General features: G+C 41.6%; 1 protein-coding gene across 1 annotated transcript; it reads right to left on the bottom strand.

Annotated features, from left to right (window-relative positions):
- Positions 1 to 338: 338 nt before the first annotated feature.
- LOC131204541 (cytochrome P450 2G1-like) lies at positions 339 to 15703 on the bottom strand. The gene is made up of 9 exons (XM_058195928.1): positions 15489 to 15703; positions 4593 to 4755; positions 4356 to 4505; positions 3776 to 3936; positions 3234 to 3410; positions 2512 to 2653; positions 1605 to 1792; positions 1053 to 1194; positions 339 to 736 (listed from the first exon to the last, which is right to left on the bottom strand). The coding sequence occupies exons 1-9, from the start codon at positions 15666 to 15668 to the stop codon at positions 555 to 557; spliced, it is 1485 nt and encodes a 494-aa protein (XP_058051911.1). The 5' UTR covers positions 15669 to 15703; the 3' UTR covers positions 339 to 554.
- Between the last annotated feature and the right edge of the window lie 725 nt (positions 15704 to 16428).

Genomic DNA, 16428 nt, shown 5'->3' with positions numbered 1-16428 from the left:
CCTGAGTCCTTAGGGAGATAGGGCGGTATAGAAATACGAATAAATAAATAAATAAATAAATAAATCTTTTTGTGTGATACCTATATATATTGTTGTGACAAATAAATAAATAAAATAAATAAAAAACGTGCTGGACAGATCACCATTTCTCTGGCTTTTGCTCTCTCTTTCTGCTTTGCTCTCTTGAGCCAATACCACAGAGGCCATCTAGATTTACCCAAGTGATTGTGTTGGGATACGATAACAACCAGGAAACAAACCCTCACACACACACACACACAGAGACACACACACGCACGCGCAGAGAGAGAGAGAGAGAGAGATTAGAACAAACCAAGGCTGCACCAGTTTAGGTCACCTCCATCACCGCAAAGCTTTATATTTTGAAGGCAAATACCTGGAAGAGGCATCTTTTCCCAGCCCCTCAGAGATCCTGGCCCCTGGGGGTGGTCACAGAAAAGGGGACTGTGCAACCCCCCGGAAAGTCTAGCTGGTGCAAAAGCACAGGAGCACAGAGGCGGGGCGCACTTGCCCGTCTGCTTGGCTCCCTTGTCTCAGCGGGGGACGACCGAGAGCTCATACAGGGGCGGGATGGTGGCAAAGCCGAACTCTTGGGGTGTAAGGTCAATGTCCTTGGGCTCCACTACGGGCTTCAACTGGAACCGCTGCAGGATGGTGGTGAAGAAGAGGAAGAGCTCCATCCGGGCCAGGGCTTCCCCCAGGCAGATGCGCTTTCCTGCGAGGCGAAAGCGGGAGAAGCAGGCTTAGTCCCTCCAGGCAGGTCCAAGCCATTTCCTGGCCAAAAACTCACCGTTCTCTGGGAAAGGCAGGGCCACTGCCTAGAGGGCCACCTTCCACCTCTCGCCTGGGTTCCTGAGTTGCCAGTGGGGCAAAGGGGGGGGTCTAGCATGCGCAGGAAATGCCAAGGCAGTCCCAATTCCAGCTTGGCATGGAAACTGGAAAAGCAGGCCACAAAAGGAAAAATCCCAAGGACAGCCAAGAAGCCTGGCCCGGGAGGGGGGGGGGAGAAGGGGGGCTCGGTGTGGCTGTACCTGCAGAGAAGGGGACAAAGGCGTCATTCCTCTTCAGGCGCCCGTTCTCATCCAGGAAGTTCTCCGGGTGGAACCCTTCAGAGCTTTTAAACTTGGTGCTGTCATGCAGGACGGTGCTGAGCATGGGAAAGATTTCTGTGCCCTGAGGAAGAGAAGGCCCGGCTCAAAGCAGCAGAGGTTCTTTCGCCCGGTGGCTCAAGATGCCTGAGCGATCTGAGCAAGGCGGCCAAAAGACCATCTCCTTTTTGCAGTGACAGAGTGGGGGCCACTTTGGATGGGTGCTGAGTACCTGGGTTTTCCTATCCTTCTGTCCTGCAGATCCACACCCTCTCCCCATCGGACCTGGCCGGCAGGGTGGGCAGAGAGGAGGCACTGCCTTTGGGCCATTAACAATCTGACCCCTCGAGGTGGGCACTCTCTGCCTGGGGCTCCTGCCTCCTGGCCAGCCCTCCTCAGCCCCTTGTCTCTCTGCCCGATCTTGCTGGGCAGCCAGAGTGGCGACATGCCAGCCCCGTACCCCTTGGCCCATCTCCCCCTCCCCAAGGCTCTGACCTTCGGGATGAGGTAGCCTCTGAATTCTGTGTCACGGGTGACTGCGTGGGCCACATTCATGGGGATGAGGTCGCTGAATCGCTGCACTTCATGGATGACCGCATCCACATAGGGCATGTGGCTCCGGTCTTCAATGTTGGGGATCCGGTTCTGGCCAATCACGTTGTCAATTTCTTCCTGCATCTTTGCTGGCAAAAGATGGCCTTAAACTTAGTGGCTTCAACTGCACTCTCTCTGATGCTCCTGGATCAACGGCTGCGGGGGGGGGAGGCGCACGCAAAGAACTGGGCAGGAGGGGTCTCCATCTGCTGAGGGGGCTGTTCTCAAGGTCCATGGGGCTGGCATCCCCCCCTTTTGCCCCATGGCAGGAGAAGCTTCTGGCCTGACCTCCTATATGGGTGGCTCTCAGGTTGGATCCAGGCCTTTGTGCAGCTCACAGCAACTTCATGCTGGCCTAGCAATTCCTGTGGCACTTAGCGGGGGGGAGGGGGGGCTTTCCTGGCCTAGAGACATGTGCTGCAGTGGGACTGAATCAGTGGTGAAATGCTGTCGGTTCGCACCGGTTCAGGTGAACCAGCAGTGATAAAAACTACTGGTTCGGGCCTACCGGTAATAAAAAAAAAAGGAAATCCTGCTTTCTAGTGAATCTAAATCGTGCAGGACAGCTGTTCCCCCGCTTCACTGTTCTACTTACCTTCCCAAGCTTCCTTTTTCCACACGAAGTGTGCATTTGGCACGTACTGTGCATATGCGTGTGCGCAATGTGCGTTTGGTGTACACTGCATATGCATGCACAGCGCGTTTGGTGCACACCATCAATGCCCGCACACAGCACATGTGCAGCAGCGAACCAGTGGCAAACCACTTCAGATTTCACCACTGGGCTGATTTACACCCCCCCAAATACCTTGCACTTCGGGGTACTTCATCAGCAACAGAAATCCGTATCGCAGGGTAGAGCTGACCGTCTCCGTCCCGGCAAAAAACAGGTTGAGGGTGGTCAATTCCAGGTTCTTCTGGTTGAATTCGCTGTCCGGGTTGTCCTTCTCCTGAAGGCAAAATGGAAGCCAAGTGCGTGAGAAGCCCTGGGGGAGCTCGAAGGAGGCTTTCCAACTAGGTTGGGGGGTGCACACCAGGCGAGAAGAGCCCTACTTGGAGGCTGATCAAGCGCCGGTTTCCCCAAAACAGAAATGGCCCCTTGGTCCTAGCAAGTGGCCGGATTGGCCAAGGAATTCCCAGGGGATGGGCTGCCTCCACTCCCGGCTCCTTTCCTGCTTCACCTGCCTCCGTCCCCATCTCTGCCAGTGCCCCAGTGCCCTCTGCAGGAAAGGAGCCGCACAAGCTGGGCCTCCCGAGAGGTTGCCCTTGGAACGAGGGAGGAAGGGCGGTTTGGACCCTGGTGCAGCTGCAGAGACTGTGGCCTGGTGGGCCTGGCGGGCTTCTTGCTTGCCTTGTGGCTGGGTTAGAAGTTCTTTTGACAAGATCTGGCCGAGAAGCTCCCATCTCCCAGCCTTCCTGTCCTTTGGTGATTGTGTTTGCTTTGGAAGGGAGAGCGTGCTCCGACCCTGGGGGCTTCTTTTGCCCCGTGTGGCTGGGGAAATCATCCTTGGCTCCCTGCCTGCATCCTACCTTCTCCATCTGGATGAGAAAGCAGTCAATGTAATCCCGGGGAGAGTTGGGGTCCAGGGTCTCCTTATTCTTCTTCACCCTCCTGGCAATGAAGAGCCTCATGTCCTCCAGGATGTCATAGATCTTGGTGTGGGGCCCTGGGAAGTATCTCAGGAGGTTGGCGTAGATATCGTAGAACTGCGGGAAAAGAGAGGAAAAGGATGGGTCGGAAAAAAGTTCATTCCAGCCAGTGGATGAATAGGCAAAGGGGCTCATTGAGATCGATTAATCAATTAATGAATGCAGCATTTCAAGAATAAATCAGCAGGTGCATTTGCAGAATAAAGCTGATACGAGAGGAATATTAAATAATCATGGAGATTTTTTCTTTCAAGGGTTCTTTCCTCCCTCCTGGCTGCCTTTTATGCCTTGGACCAGAGTTCTCATCCCCCCAAGCCAGGGCAGCTGCCCAGCGTCTTCAGAGAGTGCCAGCTTGTCTGAGGGAAGAGCAGTCTCGGAGCTCCCATTTTGTTGAAGAGAGGCGAGGAGCTGTGTGGAGCTACCTGAGACCAGCTGTTGCTCATCTGCCGAAAGCTGTCATTCATCATCTTCATGAGAGCCAGAAATTCCTTGTCTTTGTAATCGAAACGATTCCCAAAAACGATCGAACAGATGACGTTGGACACGGAGCAACTGAGGAAGAAGATGGGGCTGAAGGGCTTCTCTGGTGCAGAGGGAGAAAGAGAGAAGGAAGGGAGGGTCAACATGTTGTAGGAACCGCTTAGGCCAAAAAGGTAAATAATTTTCTCCTGATTTGTTTTGGGGGGGATGGTGGGGGTGGTTCCTCTCTTCCCCTGTATGTAATGATTTGGAGAGGAAGGGATGCCTGATGCCTCTTTGAGTCAGCAAAAAAGAAACTATGTTCCGTGATGCTCTTTTTCAGCCCAAGCATCTCTTGGACAGGTGTCTTCTAGTCCGAGCCCCTGCTCAAGGTCTTCTGCCTCTCAGTCCCCCTTCGGCCCTGTGACTCTATGCTTATGTTCTGGACATCTTGACATCTGACCTCAGCATTGCGATAATGGGTTGGATGGTCGGTAGGTCCAGAAGCCTTTCAAACCATCCCTTCCCCCTCCCCAGCCTCACCTTGGGTCTTATGAAATTCCTCCAGCAGGAACTGGGCCTCCTCTTGAATCCGCTCCTCAATGGATTTCTTCCCCATTCCAAAATTCCTCAGCATGGTCAGGGAGAACCGGCGCAGCTGCTTCCAGCGCTCCCCCCCGGCAAAGATCAACCCTGGGGGCAGAGGAGAGCAATGGGCCCCGTGGCAAGGAAAGTGGGGGCACCTGGCCTACTCCTGCCCCACCAGCCTGAGGCCCTCACCGTAACCCTGGAAGGTCCTCTGCAGGGTCGGGTTGGTTTTCCTCCCAGAGAATTCTTCTGCCTTGTCAATCAGGGCCTCCTTCACGGCTTCGTAGCCACACAAGACCACAATCGGGCGGTTCCCAAAGTAGACCGTGAAGACGGGCCCGTATTTTTCCCGCAGCTACAGAGGAAGAGGAAGCAAAAGGTGAGATGGAAATACAGGCAGTCCTCGACTTGCAACCACATTTGAGCCCAACATTTCTGTTGTTAAATGTGACATTTGTTAAGTGAGTTTTGGCCCATTTTAAAAATTTTCTTGTCATGGTCATTAAGTGAATCTGGCTTCCCCTTTGACTTTGCTTGTCAGAAGGTCACAAAAGGGGATCATGGGATCCGGGGATGCTGGACTGTCAGAAATATGAGGCCGCTGCCAACAGTCTGAACTTTGATCAGGTGACCATAGGGATACTGTAAAGATCATAACTGTGAAAAACAGTCATAAGTCACATTTTCCAGTGCCGCTGTAACTTTGAATGGTCACTAAACAAACTGTTGTAAGTCAAGGACTACCTTTACTCAGATCCAGCTCTCCAGAGTTAGATGGCCTGTCCATGGTTCTACTTCAGGTGAAGATGGGCTGCCATGTTCACATTCGCTGAAGGGAGGGAAGCGGCCATGGCTGAAATTCTTCCCAGAGAGAAAATGGGCCACAGGGTGCTTCTTTCATCTGCCCCACCTGCAGGGTTCCTCTTTCCTCAGACGGATCACCCACCTGCCTCCGTAGGTAGCTGCATCACCCAGCCTTTGGCTGATGGACAGATTGCTTTGATTTATGGAGCCGCCCATCTCAAATTCACCAATTGGGTAACCGTGAAAGGCCAAGCAAGGTCTGCCTGAAGACAGACTCGAATGGAGAACTGAGGATTCCCAGGGCTACAGGGTGGACGAAGGAGAAAGCAGCCACTCCATGTCTTTGTGAGGAGCCCCAGAGGTGCCCTTGCCAGAGGCTGAGGCTCAGGGCCATCAGTATGAAAACCTAGAAGGCTGGGATTCATCCAAGCTTCCTTGGACTTTGTTCCTTGCTCTTCCTTCCTCAACCAATCGCATGGAACCAACAGGACATGTGTCACCGGATTACTAGAAATTCTTGGAATGCAATCAGAACTTTTCTGCTGTGGAAACCGGCCTCCACCACCCTTTGAAGGACTGCAACAGGGAGGGTCAGCCTTCCGGTTGACGTCGCAGCGGCAATGGACTACAAAATAGCTGGCTCTGATGAGCCATGCAAAATCCAGCCGGACAAACTGCTGCCGGAAGACTTTCGAGCCATAGCTGTCTTTTAGGGATGGTGAAGAAAGGAGAGGTGTTTCGTGGACCATTGGTAATTTCCTCGCTGGAACAGAAACAGTTCTCCTGAAGCAGCAGCAGGGGCGACGGCCATCTTATGGTGGCCACCTTGAAGCTGGGACAACCAAACCAAAAAATTGAGCCGGAGTGACATTTGGACGGAGTGCTAGAACTGGGTGAGATAACTGCCAACTTATACTAAGAAAATTTGAAATTGAAATTTTTTAAAAAATTCTGAGCTTGGACTAGTGACTATCTGGCATTTGGGGGTGGGGGAACACACAAAGAGAAAGCATGGAGTGTAATATAAAGAATCTAAGAGGACGTCTTAGATTTGGAAAATTGGGAAAAGCAAAAGATTTTAAAAGGAAAAAAATGATTTTCTGAAGAAAACAATGATTTATAAGAGGACTTAAAAAAATTACTGGATATTTTGATAAATAATTGGATTAAATATACTATTTTGTGACGGAGTAAAAACGGAGAGTGCCATCTGCTGGAGGAAAGAAAAAGTACTGTAATATTCTATTCAAATAGACAAAACAGAAGGAATAGCAGCTGGAATTCAACCTTGGCCATGTAGAAAAAGATAATTTGGACACTGTGAAAACATTTAAGGAGTGACTATGTTTTACATCTGGCTGTTGTTTAATTTCTCTTCTCTTCTGGAAGATAGCTTTATAATTGGACTTGACTGTTGCTGAATTTGGACAATAATTAATAATTGAGAAGAACATTTTAATTTTAAAGAACAAAGGAATAATTGAAGAAGAAAGAAGAAAAGAAGAAAAGAGGAGAGATAAGAAAATTATATAGACTTTAAATTTTGGCTAATTGCAAAGAGATATAATTGGGGAGGTATTAGTAACCTTTTAAATTGTTATAAAATGGAGTTGCAGATGTATGAAGAGTTACTTTTGATGTTTAAAAGCATGTGTGAATCTTTAATAGGCAAAAAAGAAATGGAAAACACATTTAAATATACAAAAAAAGAAAATGAAGAGGAGTTGGAAGAGGGAAATTTAAATGAGAAACAAGAAATTTATTTATTTATTTATTTATTTATTAATCATATTTATATACCGCCCTATCTCCCAAGGGACTCAGGGCGGTTAACATTAACAATGTTGAAGAGAAAGTATTTAAAAATTGTAATCATATAGAGAATACTATAGAAACGTTTGGGAATGTAAAAAGAGCAGAGAGGAAAGGGGGGGGGGGAAATCCCGCCTAGAAAAGAAACAGACAAAAGGAAGGGAAAAAGGGGAATATCTAGAAGAAACAAGGGAAAGTTTTGGTGAGGGATGTTCAAACAATACAACAAAAAAAGATAAAAGGAAGCCAGAAGATGAAATGTAACATATATAAAAAGGAAAAAAGAGAGAATTGAGAAGTTAGAGCGAGATAAAAGGTCATGCAAAAAACTATTAGAAAAGGGGATGCTAAAAAGATTGAGAGATGATGGTTAAAGATGAAGGTTGATGAGGTAAATATTAGTAAATATATACAAGATAGATTGATAAATGGAAATGGGAAAATAGACAATATAATACTAATAATGTTCTTGATAGTTTTTTAATTAGAATGGAATTTTAATTGTTATAGTATTGGTAAGAGAGAAGAAATATAGGATATATTGTGGTGTTAGCTAGATTAAAGTATTGAAAATGAATTGATAAAGAAATATGTGAGAATAACATGGCAGAAGAAAAAATAAGATATGGTGGAAAATGATTATAAGTGATTATATGATAAAGATGAATAGAATTTGTCTACAATAAATCTTAACAGAAATTTAATTAATTAAAATGGCTTCTAAGCCACCAAAAGTTCCCATGACGAGAAGGGGGTCTGAAACTAATTTAGAAGATATATTAAAGGAACAGAATAGAGTTTCTGAAGAGCGATTTAAAGAAATTATGAATAATATTCATGGTGTGAAGGATCAACTTAGGGAAGAAATTAAAGAGACTAATAAAAAAATTAGAGAAGATTTATTGATGGTTTTTCAAGGTTTGGCAAAAAATTTGGAAGTAATGGAGGATAAAGTGGAAGTAATTAGTCAAGCAAATCAGTATTTGGATAATAAAGTTGGAGAGCTTCAAAATAAAGTGGATAAAAATGAGGATCATGTGGTGGTATTGCAATATAGAGCGTTGGAGAAGGCTTTGAGAATTAGGGGTCTTCAAGACCGGAAGGAAGAAGATCTTAAAAAAGTTATATCAGAAGCCTTAGCTGAAATGTTAGGCATGGACCCTCGAGAAGTTGATTTTCAAATTGATAAGGCATATAGGGTTAATTCTTGGGTAGCGAGGCAGAAAAAGCTCCCAAGAGATATTGTAATTTATTTTTTAACTTCTACAATAAGAAATCAGATTTTGCAAGCTACATACCAAAAGAAATTGCAAATAGCAGAACAGGAGGTGTTGGTTTTGAAAGAGATCCCTGCTAAAATGTTAAAGGATAGAAGGATTTTAGGTTTTTTACACAAGAGCTTAAGAAGCATCAGATTCAATATAGATGGGAGGTTCCAATTGGTTTAACAGTATTTTTTCAAGGCAGGAGATATCGAATTGATACTGAATTGAAAGCAAAAGATTTTCTTTTTAATGTATTGAAAGTGGATGTAGAAACAGTGGATAAAAGTCTTCAAGAGAAACAGAGTGGGGAAGCTGAAACTGCACCTGTGATATCAGTACCTCAAGAACAATCTCAAGAACAAAGAGTGACAAGGGGAGCTATTAGGCGTAAGGAGATGGAGGAACGACTTCAAAGACAGGAACGGGATTCTACTACTGAAGCTGTGGGAGGAGCCAAGCCGAAGAGTGAGGGTCTTCAGCTAATTGCTCAGAAGCTTCAAGAGGCCAGAGATGGCAAATAAATTTTTGACATGGAATGTTAATGGTTTAAATTCAGCACAGAAAAGAAGAAAAATATTCCATTATTTGAAACAATTTAAAAATGATGTGATATGTTTGCAAGAGACACATATAAAATTATCAGATCAGAAATATTTGATTAATTCGAAATTAGGTAAACATTTTGTTTCTTCTGCTCGAATAGGAAAAATGGTTTAGTTATATATTTGAAGAAAAATATATCAAGTAAATTAATTGAAACGGACATTCAAGGAAGATATATTGCTATTGAATTGATTTTAGAAGGAAAAAAGACACTTGTGATTGGCATATATGCACCTAATCAACAACAAGAAAAATTTTATAAACTGTTACATGAAAAATTGACTTTTTGGGACTATAAAACATTTATTATATTAGGGGATTGGAATGGTGTAATGGACACTAGAAGAGATAAAAGAACTCTTTCTAAGAAAATTCCTATGCATGCAAAATTGCCTAAATCTTTTTGATTTGATGGAAGATTTTGAGTTGAAAGATATCCCTGCTAAAATGTTAAAGGATAGAAGGATTTTAGGTTTTTACACAAGAGCTTAAGAAGCATCAGATTCAATATAGATGGGAGGTTCCAATTGGTTTAACAGTATTTTTTCAAGGCAGGAGATATCGAATTGATACTGAATTGAAAGCAAAAGATTTTCTTTTTAATGTATTGAAAGTGGATGTAGAAACAGTGGATAAAAGTCTTCAAGAGAAACAGAGTGGGGAAGCTGAAACTGCACCTGTGATATCAGTACCTCAAGAACAATCTCAAGAACAAAGAGTGACAAAGGGAGCTATTAGGCGTAAGGAGATGGAGGAACGACTTCAAAGACAGGAACGGGATTCTACTACTGAAGCTGTGGGAGGAGCCAAGCCGAAGAGTGAGGGTCTTCAGCTAATTGCTCAGAAGCTTCAAGAGGCCAGAGATGGCAAATAAATTTTTGACATGGAATGTTAATGGTTTAAATTCAGCACAGAAAAGAAGAAAAATATTCCATTATTTGAAACAATTTAAAATGATGTGATATGTTTGCAAGAGACACATATAAAATTATCAGATCAGAAATATTTGATTAATTCGAAATTAGGTAAACATTTTGTTTCTTCTGCTCCAAATAAGAAAAATGGTATAGTTATATATTTGAAGAAAAATATATCAAGTAAATTAATTGAAACGGATATTCAAGGAAGATATATTGCTATTGAATTGATTTTAGAAGGAAAAAGACACTTGTGATTGGCATATATGCACCTAATCAACAACAAGAAAAATTTTATAAACTGTTACATGAAAAATTGACTTTTTGGGACTATAAAACATTTATTATATTAGGGGATTGGAATGGTGTAATGGACACTAGAAGAGATAAAAGAACTCTTTCTAAGAAAATTCCTATGCATGCAAAATTGCCTAAATCTTTTTGATTTGATGGAAGATTTTGAGTTGAAAGATATATGGAGAAGGCAGAATTTTGATGATAGAGATTATACTTATTTTTCGGACAGGCATCAATCTTTTTCACGTATTGATTTTATATTAATTACCAATGACTTGCTTTCTAGGGTTAGGAAAACAAAGATATTTCCAAGGTGTTTAACTGATCATAGTCCGGTATGGATGGAGTTGCAATATGAAGGTGGAAGAAGATCATGGAGAATAAATGAAAATTTGTTTAGATATGAGGATAATGTAAATCAATGTAAAAAACAAATGAAAGAATTTTTTGATTATAATTTGGGAAAGGGAACTTGGATAGAAATGGTGTGGGACGCGAGCAAGGCCTTTATGAGAGGAAATTTGATATATATTAATAGTAGACAGAGGAGAAAACTACAAAAACAGCGTAGGGATTTAGAAGAGGAAATTCAGAGGAAACAACAATTATTGGTATATAATCCACATGATTTAAAAACTACTGAAGCGATAAAGATATTACAGAGTCAATTTAATATGTTAATGGCAGATCAGGTGGCAACCAATATACAATATGCTAAACATAATACTTTTTGTAATGCCAATAAATCAGGGAGGTGGTTGGCTTATATGTTAAGGAAAAGACAGAAAGCACGTACTATTGAAGGAATTGAATACAAGGGTAAAGTGCGATTTCAACAGGATAAAATTAAAAAAGCTTTCTTGGAATATTATACAAATTTATATGCCAGAGATACAATATTGAATATGGATATTGATAAATATTTGAAAGAATATAAAGTTAAAGGTTTAACTAATGAACAAAGGGAAGAGTTGAATCGGCCTATAACTTCTGAGGAAATTATTTTGGTAATAAAGCAATTAAAAATAGGGAAATCCCCAGGCACAGATGGACTTACAGCAATATATTATAAAAAGTTACAGGATGAGATAGTTGGTCCACTTATGGAGTTATTTAATCAGATATTGATGGGAGGAGGAGTACCACCATCATGGAGGACTACTTTTATTTCATTGATACCAAAAGAGGATCAGGATTGTACTAAGCCTGGGAATTATAGACCGATTTCACTCTTGAATAATGATTATAAGATTTTTGCAAAAATAATGGCAAATAGGTTAATGGAAATTGTACAACAAAGGATTCACACTGACCAGTCTGGTTTCATAAAAGGGAGACAAATGAGGAATAATGTTAGGCAGATAGTGAATTTATTGGAATATTTGGAAAAGAAAAATCAGATTCCGGCAGCGTTTATATTCTTGGATGCAGAGAAAGCTTTTGATCGTTTGCATTGGGAATTTTTATTTAAATTATCAGACAAAATGCAATTTGGAAATGGTTTTACACGAATACTTAGGGCAATTTATGGAGAGCAAACAGCTCAGATAATAATTAATGGTAGTTTGACAGATAGTTTTAAAATTGCGAAAGGAACAAGGCAGGGGTGTCCTTTATCACCTTTATTGTTTATTTTATCTTTGGAACCTTTATTGGATAAGATAAGAGAGTTAAGGGAGATAGAGGTATTAGAATTAGAAGATATGAATATAAAGTTAGAGCATTTGCAGATGATTTGGTTGTTATGTTGACTCAGCCTATAAATTCGAGTGTATATTTGTTGGAAGTAATTAATCAATATGGAAGGGTCTCAGGGTTTAAAGTGAATCAAAATAAAACAAAAGTGTTAACCAAAAATATGATTAAGAACCAGAAAGAAAAACTAGAGGAAATAACAGGATTTGAAATTGTAAAAAAGGTTAAATATTTAGGAGTCTTTCTTACTTCATCAAATGGAAATTGTATAAGAATAATTATGATGTGTTATGGAAAAAATTCAGAAGGAAATGAATACTTGGAAAAATTACAATTATCTTTGTTAGGAGAATAGCAGCTATAAAAATGAATGTTCTGCCTAAATTCTTGTTCTTGTTTCAGATGATACCAATAATTAAGAAAGATAAAAATTTGGATGAATGGCAGATTGGAATTAATAAATTTATATGGGAAGGGAAAAAAGCGAGAGTCAAAATGAAAATAATGCAAGATACACGGAAAGAGGAGGATTAAAATGCCTAATTTAAAACTGTATTATGAAGCAGTTGTTCTTTCGGTAATAAGTGATTGGTTTAATTTGACGGAGGAAAGGATTTTGAATATAGAAGGTTATGATTTATTATATGGTTGGCATGCATATTTATTGTATGATAAGAAAGTAGATAAAGCTTTTAAGAATCATGTGTTGAGAATTTCTCTTCTGCGTGTCTGGAAAAAATATTATTATAAGTTAAATTATAAAATTCCTATATGGGTATGTCCTCGGCACGCAGTAGAGAATATCAATATAGAACAGGAACAAGAAATGATTACTTATAAAGATCTTTTATACAATGAGAGGGGAAATTTACAACTAAAATCTTTGGATACATTAAAAGAAGAAGGGAGGAATTATACTTGGTTTCAATATGGACAGTTAAAGGCTAGATGGAAAGAAGATCAGAAAATTGGTATCATTCAAAATGAAGAAAATCTGGTTAAACAAATTAGAAATCAAACTCAGGGGCATATAAAGAGATTGTATACTGTGTTGATAGAAATAGATTCTGAAAGAGATTTAATAAAGGATTGTATGATAAAATGGGCACAGAATATTCAAGAACCAATAATGTTGGAAACATGGGAAAAATTTGTTAGAAATGTTAAATTTACATAGCGCAGAATTTAAGGGAAAAATTTTTATAAGATGTTTTATAGATGGCATTTAGATCCTAAGAAAATTATCATGTATGTATCCAGATATGCAAGCGAAATGTTGGAGATGTAATTGTGATGATGCTACATATTTTCATGTATGGTGGACTTGTAAGAAAATTAAGTCTTTCTGGATAAGAATCTGGTGGATTATGCAGAATGTTCTGAAGAAGAAGATAAAGTTTCTACCGCAATTTTTCCTTTTGGGAATAACAACGGACTGTACAGTGATTGAGACTAAGTTGATTTTGAACTTAATAACAGCAGCACGACTGTTGATTGGACAATATTGGAAGAAAAAAGAATTACCCACAATAGAAGAATGGATATTGAAAGTTTCCAATTTGGCTGAGATGGCTAAAATCTCAGCCTTCTTGAAAGACAGTACTCAAGAAAAATATTTAAATGAATGGAAGAACTGGATTGATTATATTCAAAATAGATATCGGATTAAGAAATTTCGGATTGCTTTTGAATGAAGGATGTTATTTTTGATTTTAATGGAAGAAGTCAGGTTATGTGAGAGAGAAAGATTATAATTGTGTTAGATTTTAAAAAGTTTAATGTATGACTGTTTTGTTTAAGGAACTATACCTTGTGTTTGCTCCGGGAAGTCCGGGGGGGGGAGGGGGGTTTAGGAGGGAGGGGGGAGGGGGAAAAATTTAATTGTTGTAAAACTTTTTTAATAAAAAAAAAAAAAGAAATGTGAAAATAAGTAATTTGACAATATTATTAATTTTGATAAAAATGTAAATAAAAAGGAACATTTAAAATGTTAATTGTAAAGAGAATAACAATGTTGAAATCATGAAAGTGATTATTTTTGTAAAGAAGAAGGAATAGAACATATTTGTGATAAACTACAGCAGATGGAAAGGTGAAAATAAGTAATCTAATAATATATTATTAATTTTGATAACAATGTAAATTAAGATGAATATTTTAATGACTGGGAAGAAGGAATTAGAGAGACACTTTCAGAAATGAAGAAAAATAACTGGAGTAATTGTAACTGAGGAGAAATATAAGGCATAAAGTGATGTTATTCAAATATAAAATTGAAAATGATAAAGAATAATGGAAAGAAAATAATGTGGCAGAAGTTGAAATTATAAGACATGGAGAAAAATGTTAAATTTGTGATAAAGGATTATACAAAAAAGATGAACATTGGAAAAAATGGGAAGATTAAGATATATTATAATGATGATTTTAATTATGTATAATAGAATAGAATAGAATAGAATAGAATTTTATTGGCCAAGTGTGATTGGACACACAAGGAATTTGTCTTGGTGCATATGCTCTCAGTGTACATAAAAGAAAAGATACGTTCATCAAGGTATAAGATGTGTAAGATGTGATCCGGTCAACACTCTGTTCATAAAACATGTACGATGAAAGATTTTTTTAAAAATAACCTTTTTTTTTTTTAAAAAAGGAGGGCCCACTTCACTTTTGCCTCGGGCTAGGCCAAGTGTCATTCAACTTGCAGGACTGTTTTACGGACAGAGGCAGAGCCATTAGTGGCTCAAGCAATTGACACAGAAGGTGCCCTGAGGTACAATCTTAATGCCAGAAGTCCCGCCTCATGAATCACCAGTTGCCTTGACAGTCCAGTTCTTGGAACAGGGACATAAATATTGTTTATTAAATAAACATTCCTTTATTCATCATGTAGCATAACACACTGTGTACCCTTTAGTCTAAAGAAAAATTGCACAATGCCCCGAAGTCGCACCAAGGCAGAAGAGAGCCCCCCCCCCCACACACACACCTGAAGTATTGGAAACAAAGCTTCCAAAATTCTAGAAAACGGCTCTGGGGGATCTTTTGACAAAGGAGGCAGCATTGGTATCCTTCAGGTGTGTAGTTCAGGAAGGGAGATATTTGCATTTCCTGATGTTTCATCATTAATATCCCAGACGCTAGACTAATTAAAAATGGGTGGTAGGGGTGCTGGCTACTCTAGGTTAATGAATTGCTCCCCAAAACAACCTTGTGTGCCATGCTTTTGGGGACAGGCTTCCATCTGCCAGCCGAATAGTCCTGAAATGGTTGCCCAAGGAAAGCAAAACGTTTTCCCAGCCCCATCAGGCTGCTCGAGAACCGCTTTAGCCTAGAAATGTTCTCTAAACTTAGTTCTTGTGGCTCCCCGGGAGACACTCCATCTGCTTGATCAGAAGGCGATTCCGCCAAATCCGAGATACGATGGCCAAGTGGGAAACTCCTTTCCCAGGCGCCACATAGGTGTGAATGCATAAATGGAAGCCAAAGAAGAAAGGAAAGACGACCAACCCAGATTGGATCCCGAAAGAAGATTCAGCCCGAAGAATCTCACGGAAGCTACAGGAAGGTGGTGCTGGAAGGAGACAGCTGGGAACATTTGGGATTATGGAGAAGGAAGACCCAGGGGGCAACCCAAGAGGCCAGGGGAGGACATCTCTGGGGCTTCCTCTGGGCAAGGGAGGTGGGCTTACCTTGAGGAGGGAAGGCAAGGTTTCGAATGCCTTAATCTGCAGGAAGTTCCCAACCAGAGGCAGAGGAAAGGGTCCAGGAGGCAGGCGGCCCCTGGCAGAGGACTTCCTCCGAACGAACAGCAAGACGAGGCAGGAGAGGTAGGCGACCAAGAAGAGGGAGACGGCGCTTGCCAGCTCCATGGTGTCTGCCTCTGTCCAGGCTCAGTGCTCAGTGTGGACATTTAACTGGGGTTGGGTTTGGCACCACTTCTGGGTTATGTAAGAGCAAGTATATCAAACGCTTAATCACTGATACTGGTGCCAAATCAGAAAGTGAAGCTTTTTTTTTTTGTAACATGACCTAGGGTTCATCAGTCATATCTCTGTAGAGTGCTTATGCCTTGCCTTATCTCCTCGCTTCTCTGTTTTTCCCCTGCTGCCCATGGACATGGCTGCATTCCTGCCCAGGGACGGTCCTGGCATTGGGGGCCTCCCTCTGCCTCTCCACTCCAGGTGCTCAGAGGGCCACCAGAAGCTCCCAGGCCAGCTCAAGCAAGGGCACCCCAGGAGCTCCAGCAGCTGCACCCAGAGACCCGGAGAAGAGGGAGGCAGTGGCAAGCCTGTGGTTGGCAACCAGGCAGTTCTTTCAGGCAGTGCAAGATATGCTAGGGATTGATTGATATCGATATTGATTGATTTAAAAGATTTATAAGGCCACCCATCTTAAACATGACTTTGGGAAACTAAAGTTTAAGAGTGCAATTATGCCCAGCCTAGTGGGAAAATCTGCATCTGGCCAGTTAGCTGGCACAGCTGCAGGGTTCATGTCTTGACTTGGGGATCAGGAGCCCATAGGCTCCCCTTTAGGACCAAATGGGTCTGGCTGATGCCCTCCAGACTGGCATTTGGGCTTTGCCGTTGGGCACGCTACAGGCCAGGAAGCTCATCTGCAGCCAAGAGC

This window comes from Ahaetulla prasina, chromosome 10 (assembly GCF_028640845.1).
Source record: "Ahaetulla prasina isolate Xishuangbanna chromosome 10, ASM2864084v1, whole genome shotgun sequence".
In the NCBI taxonomy this organism is placed as follows: Eukaryota; Metazoa; Chordata; class Lepidosauria; order Squamata; family Colubridae; genus Ahaetulla; species Ahaetulla prasina.
Note: the sequence above shows the minus strand (reverse complement) of the source record. Positions and strands in the feature narration are given on the sequence as shown.